This window comes from Apteryx mantelli, chromosome 2 (assembly GCF_036417845.1).
Source record: "Apteryx mantelli isolate bAptMan1 chromosome 2, bAptMan1.hap1, whole genome shotgun sequence".
Lineage (NCBI taxonomy): Eukaryota > Metazoa > Chordata > Aves > Apterygiformes > Apterygidae > Apteryx > Apteryx mantelli.
This window is the reverse complement of record NC_089979.1, coordinates 135,657,183-135,674,309: the sequence shown is the minus strand read 5'-3', so window position 1 is coordinate 135,674,309 and position 17,127 is coordinate 135,657,183. Positions and strand designations below refer to the sequence as shown.

At 37.6% G+C, this 17,127-nt stretch overlaps 1 protein-coding gene across 1 annotated transcript in view; it reads left to right on the top strand.

The window, feature by feature from the left end:
- Positions 1 to 17,127, top strand: part of HDAC9 (histone deacetylase 9) — a 507,021-nt gene that overhangs the window by 309,089 nt on the left and 180,805 nt on the right. The window contains exon 13 of the mRNA XM_067291613.1: positions 6,998 to 7,267. Within this exon, the coding sequence (XP_067147714.1) occupies positions 6,998 to 7,267 (270 nt within the window). The remainder of the gene's footprint in view (positions 1 to 6,997; positions 7,268 to 17,127) is intronic.

Here is a 17,127-nt window from a genome sequence, read left to right as displayed (position 1 = left end):
GCATGTGGAGTATGTATATAATTCATTTGAAGTCAGTCAGCTGATTAAATTTATCTTTTTGGTGTAAGAAATTTATTGATCAGTTGAAAAAAAATTAATCAGCTTTTATTAAAATAACTCCTTCTCTTTAAGTTGTTTAGTAACATTAATGTTCATTATCTACATGGCAGTATAAAACTCAATACCAAAAAATGAGAGAGAGAAGCATGCACTATTTCTAACATCAGTTTTAGAGTTGAATTCTGCCCCTCTTTCCATGTAGAGTAATAACTTATTCTGGTGGGGAAAAAAAAGGGGGACCATCTGCTAATAAACAGAGAGCAGCAGAATCTAGATATATTTATCAGTGGCCAGTGCTTCTACAACAAATGTAATGCTGTTCTCTGCTCTAAAATGTAGCTATGCAAGTAATTAAATGCTTTTACCTAAAGAACTTTCTTCTGCACTTATTAGAAAATCTTCCAGAAGTTGTTTGCCACAGCTCCTAGAATATTTCAAGGATATATTAATTGTGCATTTTTCCTTTTCTTGTTTTATTTAAGGGTCAATTCATAACTTTTATATAAGAGTCAAGGACAAAGAAAAAAATATGAGAAGTGGGCATTCAGTCCTAGTACCTATAAGAAAATGAAAAAAAATCAGTCCACCTTACTGGGTGAACTTCCCATGGGGTACTGATTCTTTGGAATCTACTAGGAATTCCCAACAAAATTAGAAACAAACCTAGAGTTTAAATACATAGTTTGTACAGTGGTTTGGTTATTAAATCTTGTCTTAATTAGGAAAAATGAAGACCAGAAGACTTCAAAGTTCAGGGCTGATCCTCGCATGTTAACCCCTCTCAGTTTGGGTGTTTTGATTACTCAACTAGGACTCCAGTTGGCTTTCCTTTGAGTATGCATTCCATATGTTTAATCAAGATGGCATATGCTCATCTTGTAGCCTCAGGTTTTGAAAACATTTCACCTGCCCTCAACTGTCTGAAGAGAAAAGAATTTTTAGTAGTAAAGTACTGAGTCTTTGTGCTGTTTGTGGGTATTCACTGCAAAGTGATCAGTTACTGTTCATGCATTCCTCACAAGGGAAAGAACCAAACCTACAGGTTTTTGTTAGATCATATGCTTATTGACATAAATTTTACTGTGACATTCGGGGATATGTGATGTGACAGATAGGTATATTTGTCCTGAATGTCAAATTTAAACTTGAGTCAAATAAATCAGATATGAATCATACAAAGAGATTAGGTAGCTTCATTTTAGTTTAACCAGGGATATACTGAACCTCACAAAACTAGACTGGATAAGAAACTGAAAAGACTGCAGTCAGCCTGGAAAACAAGAGGTGTTCTAGACCAGGGAGCAAAGCAACCCCCCCATCTTATCATTTCTTAGGAGAATTTTGGGCTTGCGTCAAGGGAATACATGCATTTGTTATTTTCCATTTTTCTGTCTGTTACTTTTCCGTATGTAGGCCATATGATAAAGCCTGCAAAAATGTATAATTCCCTCCTTTTTGGTCATGAAAAAAATGCTTTATTTAATAAAAAGTACTCAAACATTCTCTTAAAAGTTTTTATTAGAAAGACAACAAGAATGATTTTAAGCTGACAAGACTATGAAATGCCAATTGATCAAGAGCTTAGAATGAGTTTTAATGCCTTCAATCTCTCTTCTGTTCCTCTTTCCTTTTTTTTTCCTGATGTTTAGGACTTTAGCTTTTAAGGCTTTAATATATTTCAGCAGAAGCCAGTATTTGAATTTTCACCCTGAACTAAGATGATATGGCATTTGTCAGAACTCACTGAAAAATCTTTTTGGTTCGATCTTTTTCAGTGGAAATATGGGCGAAATCGTGCTGTAACAACAAAAAAGAGGAAGAGAGCAACAGTCTCTCCCCACCCCCTCAATCTTAAATATATCTTGTATAAAAAAGCAATTCTTTTCTTTGATAAAAGAATATACTTCAGGAGCAAGCCAGAGCTTCTGTAAGGGTGATAACAAGCAAAAATCTAACATAGATCAGAAGTAAAGAATTCCCTAGATCATTTCCATTCTGAAAAGAAACAAATCACTGCTGAGAGTTGTGCCTCTGTCCTTACTAACAAAGAGAAGATCCCCTATGGATTATTTCTGATCAGCTGTCAGATGCCGAGTTTTTGTTGTGGGAAACGGTATACATCTCTGCTGAAGTCTGACACTTATACCTGCGGGATCTAGTGCACTGACCTTCTGAAAATATTCTAGCTCAAATGCAAATTTTGACCTCCCATCCAAAAGTAGGTAGAAACCCTTGTCACAGCTTTCTGGGGGAAAAATAATAATGAATGTGCAGTAACCTGAACTCCGCTTGTCTTTGGGAAGATCGACTTTGCTGTTGTCAGCTTTAATATACTTCTGTTCAAATGACAGCTTATTTCCTCCTAAGGCCCTTTGATCACCATTGTTGAACTTCATTCTGCTCAATAATGCGACTGCAATGTCTGAAAACTCCAGTTAAAATTATTGCAATCAGGTACTGAAAGACTGCTACAATAAAAAAACTTAAGATCTTGATGTTATGTGTAATCTCTGAATCTAAAAAACTTTGACCCTGCCACTTACAAAAAAAAAAAAAGAAAAAAGTAATTTTGATGTAGCTAATGTAAGTGCAAAGCCACTAGCAGAAGTCTGAGTTCAAGAAAATTTCAGAATTAATAATGTGAGCAGTAAGTGAATGGAACCCTCTGCCTTTAAAGGTTATTTTTATCACTGTGTTTGATGAGTAAAATTCTGCCTCTACTGAAGCCGATGACAAGCTAGCACTGGCTTCACTGGGACCCAGATTTCATTTGTTCAGTATGGGAACCCTACATGTGTTCTTATAATAATATATTTATAGGGTTTTAACTATTCACAAATATTTTCCCATGGTAAAATCCTTCTTTGTATTGGAGCAGTAAGAATTAAAATAATGGGGCAGTTTGCAATGTGCACTAAAATATGGAGGCAGCCTGGAGAATTTTAAAGATTAAATAAGGAGTACCTGAATTTCAGTTTTATTCAAGTTTAGAGTATCTTTGTATAGGAAAAGAGTGATTGGGCAAGACTGTGAGGTGAAAAAATAAATGACAAAAATGTATAGGGAATGAAAATTCATCACTGCTTTGGATGCTGATGCTAATTGGCCAATATTTATTGATAAAAAATAACATGGATGTTTTTATTGATTTATTGATGGAAAAAACTAGGGAGATATTTGTTGTCAACAGGAATATTTTACAGAGACAATTAACTCCAGATTATTCATTTACTGCTGTGATTGCTTTCTAATGAAATATTGAAGACTATTTGGATCCAGGCTTCACCTGGAGTAAATGGGCATAATTTCATTAAACATGTCACAGCTGAGGTTCCAGCTTTCCAGCTGAACCTTTCTGACCAGCATCTTCTGAAAGTGAGAGGTAGTGAGATACACATTTCTTCTTTCAAATATTTCTAATAGTGGGAGGGTTTGGGGCAAAACTATAGCAATAGCAAAAAATGTGTGGAACCTGAAAAAATAGCCAGAGCATTTTCTCCTTTATTGAGAACTAATATCTAAGCCACATGGACAAGAAAGATTTTGAGAGATAACTAGACCCCTTAGCAGTGCCCAGTGAGCAGGTGCCATGATGATTCCATACAGCTAACAACATCCATGGCTAGTAAAAGCAAACTGATCACCATAGGAAAGAAGGAGAAAAAGTGTGTTCTATAAGCATGTAAACAAGTTATTTGAAACAACAGCTGTGTATTTAAAATGAACCGTCTATAAAGGAAAGAAATATGTGGTGGCTGTTGCAGGACTATTCTCGGTCCTTTGTCTCTTTGTAAAGACATTTTATTTAAAATGTCTTTGGAAATGATGTGTTTTACAAGAGCTTGTCATTACAGAGGAGACACATAGACAATGGCTGCAACTGAAAAACCTATAAAATGGTCTGTTGCAGTGTCCAGACTATTTATACTTAATCTTCCATTTTTCTGTACAACCAAGCAGGTTAGATTGTCTTTGAGGTCTTTTTTTGGTGAGACTCTTACAGCTATACAATAGAGCTGACTTCTGTAAATGCTTCCTCTCCTGCTGCCACTATTTACTTTGGCTCATGCATATCCCTTACAGTTTAATTTCCTGAAAATAAAAGGAAAAAATATATAGGTTACATTAGCATGAAGTTATTTTGGGGGTGATTCCTTTTCTTGGAATAGCTATAAAAATAATATGTGCTGGTTTGAGAAGACCAATCTATACAGTTCTATTTGAATTCATTATATAAAACATTTTTATTATTATTTTTAAATGTACTCTTAGTAGAGGTGAGATTAAGCAATCACTTTTTCAAAATCAAAATTGTGCATTAAACCAGAAGAAAGTCCTGCATTTAACTACAGATAGATCCAAATATATATATATATATATAAATATATATGTTAAGTTGAAATTTGAAGTGAAGGATTTAAACATTAAGTTTAAGCAGAAGCATCCAACTGCACAGTGAAAGGACTTGAGCAGCATTTGATGAATGGTGCTGATATGGAGAAATGGGACAACTGTGGCTTAGCAAACTGGCCAGCAGGGTGATTTTACAGGTTTTGGCTTCTGCCTTTGCCCTCAGCATCTTTTTATCATGCTTTATTGTATGAGAGGAAATGACCATACAGCCTCATAGCCCCTTGTCTCCTCCACCTCCCTCTGAACTCCTTAAAGTTGTAGCTGAGGTTCGTCTTTCTTCTCAATTCTGCCATCAGGTCACAATGTAAAGGATTTTTAAATAAGATTCTGCATAAAAGATTATATTTATGCACTTTGTGAAATCTATCTGAAAATATATATACATTTTAATTTCACATAGTTCTGCAAAGTTTAATTTGCTTAGCTCCTGCTGCCGCTGAAGTCTGGAGCAAATCTCCTACTGACTTCCCTGGTGCAGGAGCAGGCCACTGCAAATCAAAATGTACACAAATACCACTGTAGTCTCCACAGCCCCTTACATGCTTGTATCGCTCCTCTGATTACATGCAAAAAGCATCTGAAAGTGTTCCATGTATAGATTAAATACTACAGGACATGATGTGCTGCATCAGAAGGCTCAGCAGCACTGAAGATCTATGCCATATAGCAGCATGAAGGAGAAAGAGGCTGAAATAAAAGTGAAAAAGTATAAAAGAAAGGAGAACAGTAATGAGCTAAATATGTGTCTTAACTTTGCTGTGGATATGCACCCATTTTCTCTTGGCTCTCCTGCCAGAGTAACCCACCTGATGTCAAGTAACTGGCATATGGAACATTTTACAGATGGATCAGCATCAGTGACTCTTGTAGCTGTATATGATTATCTGTCACACAGATGTTTCAGCTTGCATTTGCTTGCTAGTGAGCCAGCCAAGCAGCCAGACTCTTTCCTTTTATTTTTTATTTTTTTATTTTTTTTCCTTCCTTGAGGAATGGAGAAGGATCACCCACAGATGTTTGACTAAGAGACAGAAATTAGTGTACTCAATCTGAATGCATGTAGCTAGCTTCAGTGCCTTCTTGGTCAGCATCATCCCTGAGAAACAACTGTAAAAGATTTATGGGTTTGATCTGAGAAATTTTCCAGACTCTTCATGTTAAAAGGAGACACTTTGCATTAGTTGCACTAGTAAGTATTCCTCGGCTTAGAGCAATGCCACCTGCACCATGAAGGAGACGTTGTGATTTGCCAGACACTAGAGAAATGGAAAAGGATTTTTGCTTTTTTCTTTTTAGTAAGCCATTTTGCTTCCCTTACCTCCAGAATGAAGGTTTTCTGTGACTGAAGCCTGGAGATTTCCACTGTGGAACTTGTTTCGCCATTGGTATTAGCCTTAAGCATCAGAGCATCACCTGGAACTGCACACACAGATCTTTCAGCTCTCGTGGCTGGCTTTGTGTGAGTTCCTGAGTCCAGCTGTAGGCTCTAGCTCTTAGTTCACATGACAAACCTGCCCTGCACTACGGCGGCATTTTTCCATGTGCATTAGCAAACAGAATGAAGCAAAGAACTACGACATCCATGGTTTGTGCCAAAATAGCTTTACTCAAACCATCCAGTAACTCAGCATATATTGCTAGCTAAAACTCAGTCTGAAAGACTTCATAGTTGGGGGGAGGCACAGGAGGGAGAAGAAGGGGGAGAATGCAAGTATAATGGTAAAAGATGCCTTTTCTCTCTCAGTATATTTGACCCTGGTGATACAAATCATTTCTTGCTTGAAATCAAGGCTAGGGGGCAGGTGAACAAATGATAATTACTCACTTGATCCTGCAGATGCTTAGGCGTGTGTTTGATTTGTGTCTCTTTCAGCAAGGCAGAGGGTGACATTTTTTGGATTACATTTGCTGAATCTTAAATAGGAAAGCATAAACCATATTTGACAGCAACATCGAGGCATATGGCACCTCAGCAAAGCTTTATGCTAGCAGTTAACCATGTAAAAACACCATTGTCTGGGTAGCTGTGTTATGTCACTACGGCTGAAATGGATACCTGTGCCATGCATGACAAAGGTTGTAGTCTTCCCAGGGAGCCTCCTTGTGCCACAGGAGGCATGACCAACACCAGCTCCTTGTCACCGCTTCTTTGTTGGACATTAGTGCCTTCAGGCTTTAATTGGTAGAGAAGCTTGTGTGAATACTCCCTAATTTCCTTATAGCAAAATTTTAACCATATTACTCATTGTGATTGATGTGTAATGATTTTTCATTTTTCTGCCTTATTGCTAGTTTAATATTATTGTATAGCACTCTTTACATATATGGTATTTTCTACTGCAGGCTAAAAAGTGACCTTTTGCTTATGAACTTTGTTTCTTTTTTTTCCTATACATTAGTTTGTTAGAGGTGCATAGCTATCTGCTTTTATTGTGGAACCTTGATTTTTATTGGTGCAAACCTAGTAATTCTCAGTGTTTGCCATCAGCGAAAAGAGTAACTGTTGCCCTCTTCCTCCTTCCAGATGCTCTCCAAGTCCATTGAACAGCTAAAGCAGCCTGGCAGTCACCTAGAGGAAGCTGAAGAAGAGCTGCATGGAGACCCCTCAATGCAGGAAGAAGGAGCTCCTGCTAGTGGTGCCAGCATTAGGGCTGAGAGCAGCAATGCTGATGTGGATGACAGAATAGGACAGCAGGTGGGGGCTGTGAAAGTCAAAGAGGAGCCGCCCGACAGTGATGAGGATATTCAAACCCAGCAAATGGAATCTGGGGAGCAAGCTGCTTTTATGCAACAGGTAATAGGCAAAGATTTAGCTCCAGGATTTGTCATTAAGGTTATTATCTGAAAATCACATGCATTTTCTAGGCTTTGATAAGCAATTGTGTTTTGATTCACTGAACTAGCAAATCCCAGTTTATTGTTCAAGGAGTTTAACAACAGCAGAGGTGTTGTATGCACACTTAAAACCATAGTGAAGCTCTTCCTTAAGGCCACTAGTTGAGAGAAATACCTGTTGCAGTCAATTACTCTACCTAAATCTTTGCATAATAAATAGAATATGTTTTAGGCCAGGATTGTCATGACATCTCTTAGTTCTAGTGAAATGGAACTTGTATCACCTAGCTTGTTGAGATCAGCATTTGCTGGAATTAGTTTCCAGACCTGACTGATGAAACAGTCTTGTTCTCTGATTTTGAATCCTCTGACTTTTGCTTTCATCTATCTGTATATAATGTATCATACTGTAGTCTTGAACACTGTTAACAATAGGGTATTTTCTACCCAGTAGACAGGTACTGACTGCTATATCGGAGGTCCCAGGCTTGTGTATAAAATATAATTTAGAGAAGACTAGAAATACAAGGTGGATGTAAAGATGCAAAGCAAGGCACTGTTTAAAAATTGCATTGTTTCCTTTTTTGCACTGCTTAGTTTATTTTTCATTCTGTCTTATTTGATGATACTGTCCACAGAGACATCCTCAAATGAAGCAGATGCAAATACTGGCGAGAAGCAAAATGCAGCATTAGGTTCCAATCAGATACTACGATATTGCAGGAAAAGCACAGAACTATTATTATTATCTGATATCCAATCACGTGTTTATTTTTTTTAATAAAGATTAATCATACAATATTGTATAACTTTTATCGCTAGGTCTCATGGACATATTCTAAAATAATGACTGTGTATAAAATGCCAGCTTGGCAAAAGGAAAACGCAAATCGTTGCAGAGTATTTTACAAATGCTGGAAAGTGAAGTGCATTCGGACAGTGTGCATTTGCAGAAAGCTGGGGTTCTCTTGGTTACTGGAAAATCAGACAGAGCAATGCTGGATGCAATGGAAGGCACTGTTTATTTAAGTCGCTACTTTGTCAGGTCCCTGCTGTTCTCCTGCAGAAAAGTGATTCTGTGAGGGGGAGCAGGAAATGCCTTATGGAAACAGGAAGCCCAAGTGATTCATGTACTGAGGAATGTAAGGCAGGGGGAACAGGCTGGTGTTCTCTCTGTTTTTAAAGGCACTCTATGAATTGATTTATTGTCAAAGAAAATAACAAAGCGAGTAGGGAAATTGTTAAGGAAGCTTTCCAGTAAAACATTTCCTTCATATTCCCTTTTGATATGTTTACCTTGTTTTATAGGTTTACTTTTGTTAAGCTAGTTAAAGATTCATTGTATTAAGACCCCCTTTAATATGGATAATCCCAAAATGACCTGGAATCCTTGTCAGTTTTTTTTCTATTAAAAATATTTATATTTCTAAAGCTAAGGTATTTTAAGGTGCAGTATCCTGTTTCAAAAGAGATAGCTGTTTTGCCAAATGTAGAAATTGTTCTAATATATGTTATTAGCATGTGTTGTTTACATTTTGCTCTAATATTATTAAATCTCTCATAAAATGTTACAACTTCTAAAGATACATTATCCTTTTTATTAAAAAGATCTCCAAACAAATTAAATGACTAAATAGTCACTATAAAATGAAAGGCTTCCTGAAACATTAGATCATCTTTTATAGGAAAGATTTATTAATTGACAAAATGCAGGTGTTTTTTATGTGTGCTTCATATTTTAATAATAATCTTTCGCCATCTTGGATTGAAAAATCACATTCACTTTCAAAAGAGTGAAGCATATATACAGATGAAATTATATATTTTCCCCATTCTGTATAATTTTACTTTTTTTGAAACCTAACTTCAGCCTTGTCAAAAGGGATAGTGCATCTTTTAAGATACATTTTATTTGGGGAGAAACTTGCAGATGAGAAGACTTTTGTATGATATCACTTCAGAGAAAGACATGTATTCACAAAGGACAAAAGATATTTTTATAATGTCATTCAGGTGACAAACCCCAGTACATTAGTGGACTTCAACTTCAGAATCTTTCAAATTTGGATAAAATTAAAGTAGAGAAACTACCTGGAACCAGTGAAAAGGAAAACTGGGTTTAAACAACCACATTTCTAATTGATAATTGTCTCTTACGTTTTAAATCTACTGTATTTATTATAATTTACACCCTTAGAGGTGATCTCTTGTTTTGTGTTGTAAATATATTCTGTTTGTATGTTCCCTTTTTCGCCTTCTGATATAAGTCTCTTCCTTTCTCAAATAAAGTTTTTTTTTTAAAAGATCCCCTTTCAGATATTTGACTTTGTGTAAAGTTGATAACTTAGTTGTGCTTTTGCTTTTGTATAACCAAATGTGCTTGCTACACATTATTGAAACAATTGAAGTTTTCAGGAGCAAGGTTTTTATTACACTATTTTTACAATGATTACACAAAGTCTATTTTTGGTCTCTTGTTTTATCCTACATCAACCATTATAAGTTTTAGTGAATGTGGAAATGCTATTGATGCATGCTCATTTTCCCGTCATGGCATTTGTCTTGACCATGTGATCATAAGTAACACCATTTTGGAAAGATAAAGGTGAATCCTGAGTTCTTGGCTCCTAATTATCCAAAATTTGGATGAACTGAAATCATTTCCATCACATTTCTAAAGTCCATCTAGAACCAAAACGATATTCATCTGAAACTGAGCTTATACTGACCTTTTTGATATTCTTCAAGACCTTGGCAGAACTAGAGGCCACCTATAAATATATTGGGGAGGGGGGGAACTACAGACTTTGCAGACTTTAAAGCAATTATGGACGAAAGAGTCAAATCCTACCTCAGAGAAGCACCTAAGTATATACTTAAAGATGTTAAATGCTCTCCTGGTTTGTGGCATTTCCTGAACTTTGATTCAGCTTTACAGAGAGAAACATAGTTTGTATATATGTGACCATCTCTACTGAGGAAATATATGAATTATTACTACGACAAGAGTTCAGAAAATTGTTGCATTCTATCTAATCCTTTTAACTGTTCATTTAAATTGCATTGGCTCTTAACTACTTTGATTCTGGTAGCATTTTGACTAAAATAAAATGCTTTTAGCAACATGAATATGTAAGAATATGTATTTCTGTAAATACAATGAAATTATTTTCAGTTGTAGAACAGCAAAAAAATGTTTTATCAGTAATACATGAAAATTACTAGATAAAAAAAGTCAAGTTTTAGCTTAGCAAAGCTTAAGTAGTGTTAACAGTAAAACATGGTACTATTTGCCCTATAGATTATTACATATTTGGAATCTGGTGTCTGTAAATTCTCTTACCAAGAGTGATTTTATTGAGATGTCTTTTGTTTAAATACTCATGTCAGAGTTAGAAGAGCAGCCTTAAATATTTTCAGTTTTCAAAATTCATGTTTTGGTGGCTATAGCTAAATTTTTTTCTAAATTATTTATTTACCATGCATCAGAGCACCCACAATGAATAAAACAATCATAAACTGATACAATCCGCAAGTCACATTTTTTTCCAGGAGTCATGTGCATCTTTTTTTGGAACAGCAAATGCTTATTCTGCCCTGTTGTCCAAAAAGATAAAGCCAGTAAAGGTGCCAGTTTAGAAGTTTACTAAGAAATTTAGTTAGAGTTTGCATTTACTACTAAATGAGGGGAAAAGCTTCATAATATTTATATATTCAAGGTTTTAGTCAAGATAATATTTATATATTCAATTCATTACTGGACTATAGTTACTATAACATTAGCCTTTTTTTTTTTTTCATCTTCTGGCATTAGCAAAATAGGATTAAAAACTGAATTCCTCAGCAAAGCAGGAGCTTTTTAGACACTACCACCACTCATCTTTTCTATTCAACAATTCGTTCATGCACTATCTTCATTCCATCGTCATCATCATCAGGATTTCTAAGATTCCTTGTTGCTTAATCCAGCTATACCCTGTTTTTGTCTTCACTGGCATTCTAAGGTAAAATTTATAAACATTAGTCCCAAGGACCAATCTAAAAATGTTTACTTATTTCTCCCCCTTATGAACACTTTACAATTTGCAGCCAGAATTAGTTAAGCCAAGTTAATTTCCTTATTGTATTCTGTCCCACTAGCAGCATGTCCTACTTATCCACTTAAGGGATGTTTGTTTGCTTTTCATTTATTTGCTTAGTTTCTGATTTCCTTATGCAATTCCCATCATCTGGGTGGTAGCAGTACTTCTGTACCTCGTTTCTCAGTGGAGTAATTAGATCAGAACATTATATGCTGAATTACTTCTCAGGCAAACAGATCATCAATAGGATAAAATTATCTTCTATATTTTTCTAGTGCAATCCATTGATTTTTGTGGGATTTACCATTGCATGTGAAAGATTTTGTGCTTTGCATCTTTTCCCTCATTTTAACTCAGCCTAATTTAGAATTAGAATAAAGAGCAAAAAAATATGATTCGGCCAAAATGCATAGCCAGTGAAAAGGCTGGGCAGTAGGGACTCTTGGGGTCTGGGCCCTGTTTGCTCACTGATATGCACAAACAGAACTGGGAAGGGGAATCTTTTCGGCATATCCTGGTTTCTGAGCTCAAGTGTCAGAGTCCTTTTGCTTATTTTGATTCTGGCCCATAACTAATGTAGCCCATAGTGGATAACTCCCCATTCTGCATGCAGGCACACTGAGCCCTTGGAGACCCGGGGGTTACCTCAACATCAGCTGAGGGTGAAAAGGGTACTAGCTTGGTAACTTGAAATCATTCTTCAGCGACACCTAATTCTTTGTTATGGCTACCTGGGGACCTTAGTCACTAGAGTTGTTTTGACAGACCAGATACTTACTTGTAAGTGATTCAGTGCCTTAATTAACTGATTAAATGAGATGGTTTGAATTTGGCTGTGGGGCCTTCCTAGCATTTGTTTTAATCTTCCATAACTGCCTTAAATTGACTGTATTGACTCTAGCTGTATGTAGCTCTGAAACATAAGGGAGGTTGTTTGGAAGATGCTCTCTTCAACGTGCCCTCTGAACGTTTGGTCCTTCGAAGTTGACAGCAAGGTACATGTTTGGCCTTGAAGAGTACTGGGTCTTCAGTCCCAGAAGGTGAGATGGAAATCTAATTTTTGAACACCGTCAGACTTCTAAGGAAACCTTCCATTTCCTCTCCTCCTTCTGCAATTGAGGAAGTAACAACAGTCCTATAACATACTAGCTCAATTCACCTTTTTTTTCTAGGCTACCCTAGTTGTCTTCTCTAACTGTGCAGCAAGTAAGAGAGGCATTAACCTTGTACCACTCTGCCCTTCTTCAGTTCTGTCAGTACACAGTCCCAGAACAACATCTGAATAATTCAAGCTGGCATTATGATTTTTGGATCAAATTTGAGCCATAGACTATCCCCAGAATGAGAAAGGGATAATCCAAGAATCATGTGGAAATTTTTGATTCATCTACATGAGGGGAAGCCCCATCTGAATATTTAGATAGCTTTCTGTCTTCTTTACTCTTGAGGTTTGGTCCATCTGTATCATGTTTTTAACTGTTATAATCAAAAATGTAGATCTATATCAAATGCTACAGGAAGAATAATCCTTTTCTTTATGTTGATTCTATGTGAGAGTGCATCATAATGAAATTTTTTCCAAGTAATTTTCCTTTTCTAGTTGGATTTGAAAACAATCAAGATATTCTGATCATATCAAATTCACTTTCTGATGAATGCCAAGGAGATTGTTATTTTCATTTGCCTCTCCTATTGGCTTTTGCAACTGATGATTTACAACAAGGCTTATTTTGTTACATAATGAAATTGAGAACTGATTTGTTTGAGCAACCATATGGCATTACGATGTGACAAATTATTTCACTTCACCGATACCTGCATCGAATAATGTTCATACTGCTTTTATTTTTTGACCCCAAATTTTGTTATGCATATTTTCTTCCTTTAGATACTTGAGATATAGCACCTTGATTACTGTTACTAGCCCCTTCTGTCAGAGAAAGCAGCATGTAAGGAGACCTCTGGGGCAACACTAGGCAAAATTACTTAATCAGGGATACATAACTAACATGAGCTGAAAGTTTCTAAGTCTAGATCCTAGTAATTATCACTTCACATTTTGACAGTCAGATAATATTACTTTCATACCATTAGACAATTCATCATTTCCTGTATCAGACAGTATAATTTTTTATTATTGTCATTGAAGAGGATTATGTGTTCTTGGAAAGCTGCTTTGTTAGATGCTTCATTTTTGGAAGAATTATCTTTTGACCTCTGAATGTTTCTCTCTCTCCCTCTGTCACACACACACACACATTTTCATTTTCTTCCCTCCCTTAAAATGTGAGTGTGAATAAATGTGTTCCTCAGTATACTGCTGGTTAAATCTTAATAAAGCTCTGTTGTTTAATGTCCTGGAAGAGAAGCCCGGCCTGAATACCTTTGAGACATAGGTGCTCTAATGTAGAAAGCAGTACATAATCTGTCTCTTTCATGTTCTCGCCTGTGACCTTTGGACCCCCAGGAGACCAAGGAGGTCTTTCTGTTCATTCTGCCTGTATTTCCTCAGCAAAGGAGCTTGTGGAAAGTGCAGCTACAAGATTGCAGCAAGGCAGCAATCGTGAGGGCTAAGAAGCCTTTGCTCAGGTTCACTGTAAAGAAGCTTGTGAAGCATAGAGGGTTCAGTTAGTCTCCAGGCCTTTCCTTAGTCTTTTGATTTTGCACCCATCAAGATAAGCGCTGCAGTATTTTTAGGTGGCAGTTTGCAGATTTTTAAACCAGATTTCTCATACAGTGCATTTTGCAGACCCCAAATGGGCACTGGGCAGAAGGAACATTCTGAATGCTTCCTCTATGCCCAGAGGGATGGATAACTGCTGAGAAGACCAGTCATTCTTTTTCCTCGATCATTTTCCTAGATCTTCCTTTACTGAAAATACAAGTTTAAGAGCGATGACAAAGCCAGCTACCTCACAGCACACAGAGACAAGTGGTGATCAAGATCCCCTCAGTTCTCACCAGTTTTGATCCATTTTTGAAATCTTGCCTTAGGACATCAAAGGCTCCCAAGCCTAACAGCGTATCCCTTGATATCTCCCTTTCTTTTCAGAACATCTTTGTTCTCATTTTTATAGGTCTTTTGTCATAGTTTCTGGTTAGTTCCCTCACTTTGGAATAATAAATTAGATCAGTTTCTGTGTAGCTTTTAGTTTTCTGAAGCTACTGACTTTATACAGAGATCTTCAAAGCCATCTCTGTTCGTTCTTCTGACTGAAAAATAAAAGTGGCAGCACTAATACAGGTGTCATCGCCACAGGCTCAACCCAGGGATACCTCACTTGAATAGCTCAGACCTGGCCATTTCTGGAGGAGAGCAGGCCTCACTAGGGCTAGTGATTTCAGATAAAATGCATTCAGCATTGCCTTTTGTGCTATCTGAAAGAGTCTGTTTTCATAAAATTTTCCAGCGCTTGCAGTAAGGCTAGGAGAACACAAACACAGGCAACGCAGGACTAGCAAGAGAAAAGGGAAAGGAGCAAGACTTCACTTCTTCAGCGAGAGACTGAGAATGAGCGTGGAGACTTACTTATCTGTGTTGATGGAGAACAAACTGACCAGGCAGACTGCTCAGAGCACCAATGTTGTCTCTTCTTTTTACATGTTTTCCCAAGTCCTCTCTGAGAAGCTTGAATTGTATGCTCTTGTTAGGCTCTGTCTCTTTTATAGTAGCTTAGACCCTCATGTGAAAGAAGTAATCCTCTCTTTCACCTCCATTGACCCTTTCCCTCCAGAAAAAAAAAAAAACACCTCACATTAAATCAGTTTCATTTTTCAGTTGTGTGGGTTTGCAAGAATCAGTGTGATTTGGCGAGAAGATAAACCAGGGATGGCTTGATCAGACAGGACTTTTGCACTGTGCAGTTAACACCCTGAAGCCCACACGCATGCTCAGCTCATGCCAGGTTGCACCCTCTGGGTCCAGTTCTGTGAAAGACTCAGTCACTGCGCTCTTGAACCTTACACTGCTTCACTGGCAAGGGGCTACAACAGCCATCAAACACCAAGATTTTTTCAGGCAGTGAAGTCCGTTTGCATAAAGCATATTTGGTCAGAGAACAAGTGGAGGGTTCTCCTCTGGGAGATGCCAGAGCCACCAGAGCACTGCATTCATGAAGCTGGTGTTGTAAAGGTTTGCTTCAGTGGGTCACCACAAAGAGAAAGTTTCAGAACACAGTTTCCTTCATATATCTGGATTTCAGTAACCAATCCTGAAGGCCATGAATAAGTGGTTCACTTAAGCCTGAAAGGATGCTTTGAATTTATCCAGACAATTATAGGAAGAAATAAATCTTTGGTTCTCTTTCTTGCTGTCGTGGTCACCTGCACATTTAGTATCATTGCAAAAGGCTGAATATTGTCTTACAGACAGATCTGGTATGTTACAGAGAAGGAAAAATGTTTTGAAGGTTTATACGTCTTCTTAACAGGATCAACTCTACTGTGTCTATCTGCTCTTCTTCTGGGTGACTGTTTCAGCTAGGAGTTAAGGATGTCAGAAGAAAAAGCACTTAACACTTGATGCATAGCAAGTTATTATCCATGTAGTGCTGATATTTCACATTTTTCCTTCTCCTGCTTTAATATGAATATTAAATATTGAAAAGAAAAAGAATTTTCAGGTGAGAAGTTTGGAAATGGAGGTAGAGTTATAACACCACGTAGGACAAGTCAGGAAGGAGGGACATAATCCCACTGAAGTTAGTTGCATTCAGCCTGCAGAATCCTGTAAATGCAACAGTAACTTCTGTCAAGAAGGACCAATATAAGTGTATTTCACTTCTATGCTATAAAAGCTTCATTCATTGGAATAAGTTCTTGGGCCCAACAAATCCAGCAGATTCAAGCCTTACAGCTGACTGCACAGCCTAGATTATCTGTGGAAAATTAGAAGCTGAAAAATATTCATCTCACACCTGGCCCACTACCAGAACTGACTCAGTACTCACCTTATCTCCTTCTCTGCAGCTCTCTGTTGCAATGCTGTTGCATCACCAGTGAACAACTATCCCCCTACTGCTGCTGTCAGAAACGGCTTCCATACTTTGTCCCCGTGCTGAGTAGTTTTTGAGAAGTGCTGTACTAGAGGAGGCACAGAGGGTTTAAAAAAAAGATCTTGGGAATAAGGAGTAGGGTGGATACTTTCAGGGACCAGGACAGGAAAAACAAAACTGTATAAATCTTTTGGCCCCAGCAATTCACCAGGGACAAAATTAGTTTCTTCAATATCAGCAAAAGCCACTGAACTGAATTTCACCTGCTTTCTTAGCTCTACATACACAATAGCATTATAAGAGCAAAGAAATGCTATTAAGTTCATTCTATAGGCCTAATTTCCTCTGGGCCACTGAGCAGTTGTGGAGGTTCACGAGGAAGCAGACTCCTTGCAGAACATAGCTCGTTTTCCTCAACAGGGTAATGCTGAAGAAACACCAGAGCGTGAAAATCACAGAGCTGCTTTCCAAGAATATATTTTGCAGAGTAACAGTTATGCCCAGAGCTGCCATTGCCTTTCCCTGCTCCTGTGAGCAACTCCTGGCTAGCAGCCCCCAGCCCTTGGCCCACCCTGGCCACAGCGGCTGGCTGCCATTCAGCAGAGCCTCCTCCCTCACAGCGCTCTGAATTCGCCCCCTTCCAACTACGGGGAGGCAAGCGGTGCTGGAAAAAAGGAGATGCGCTTTAGAAAGGCCACAAGCCTATAGTCGCTGCTGCTTTGGCTTGGATGGACCTGCCTCTC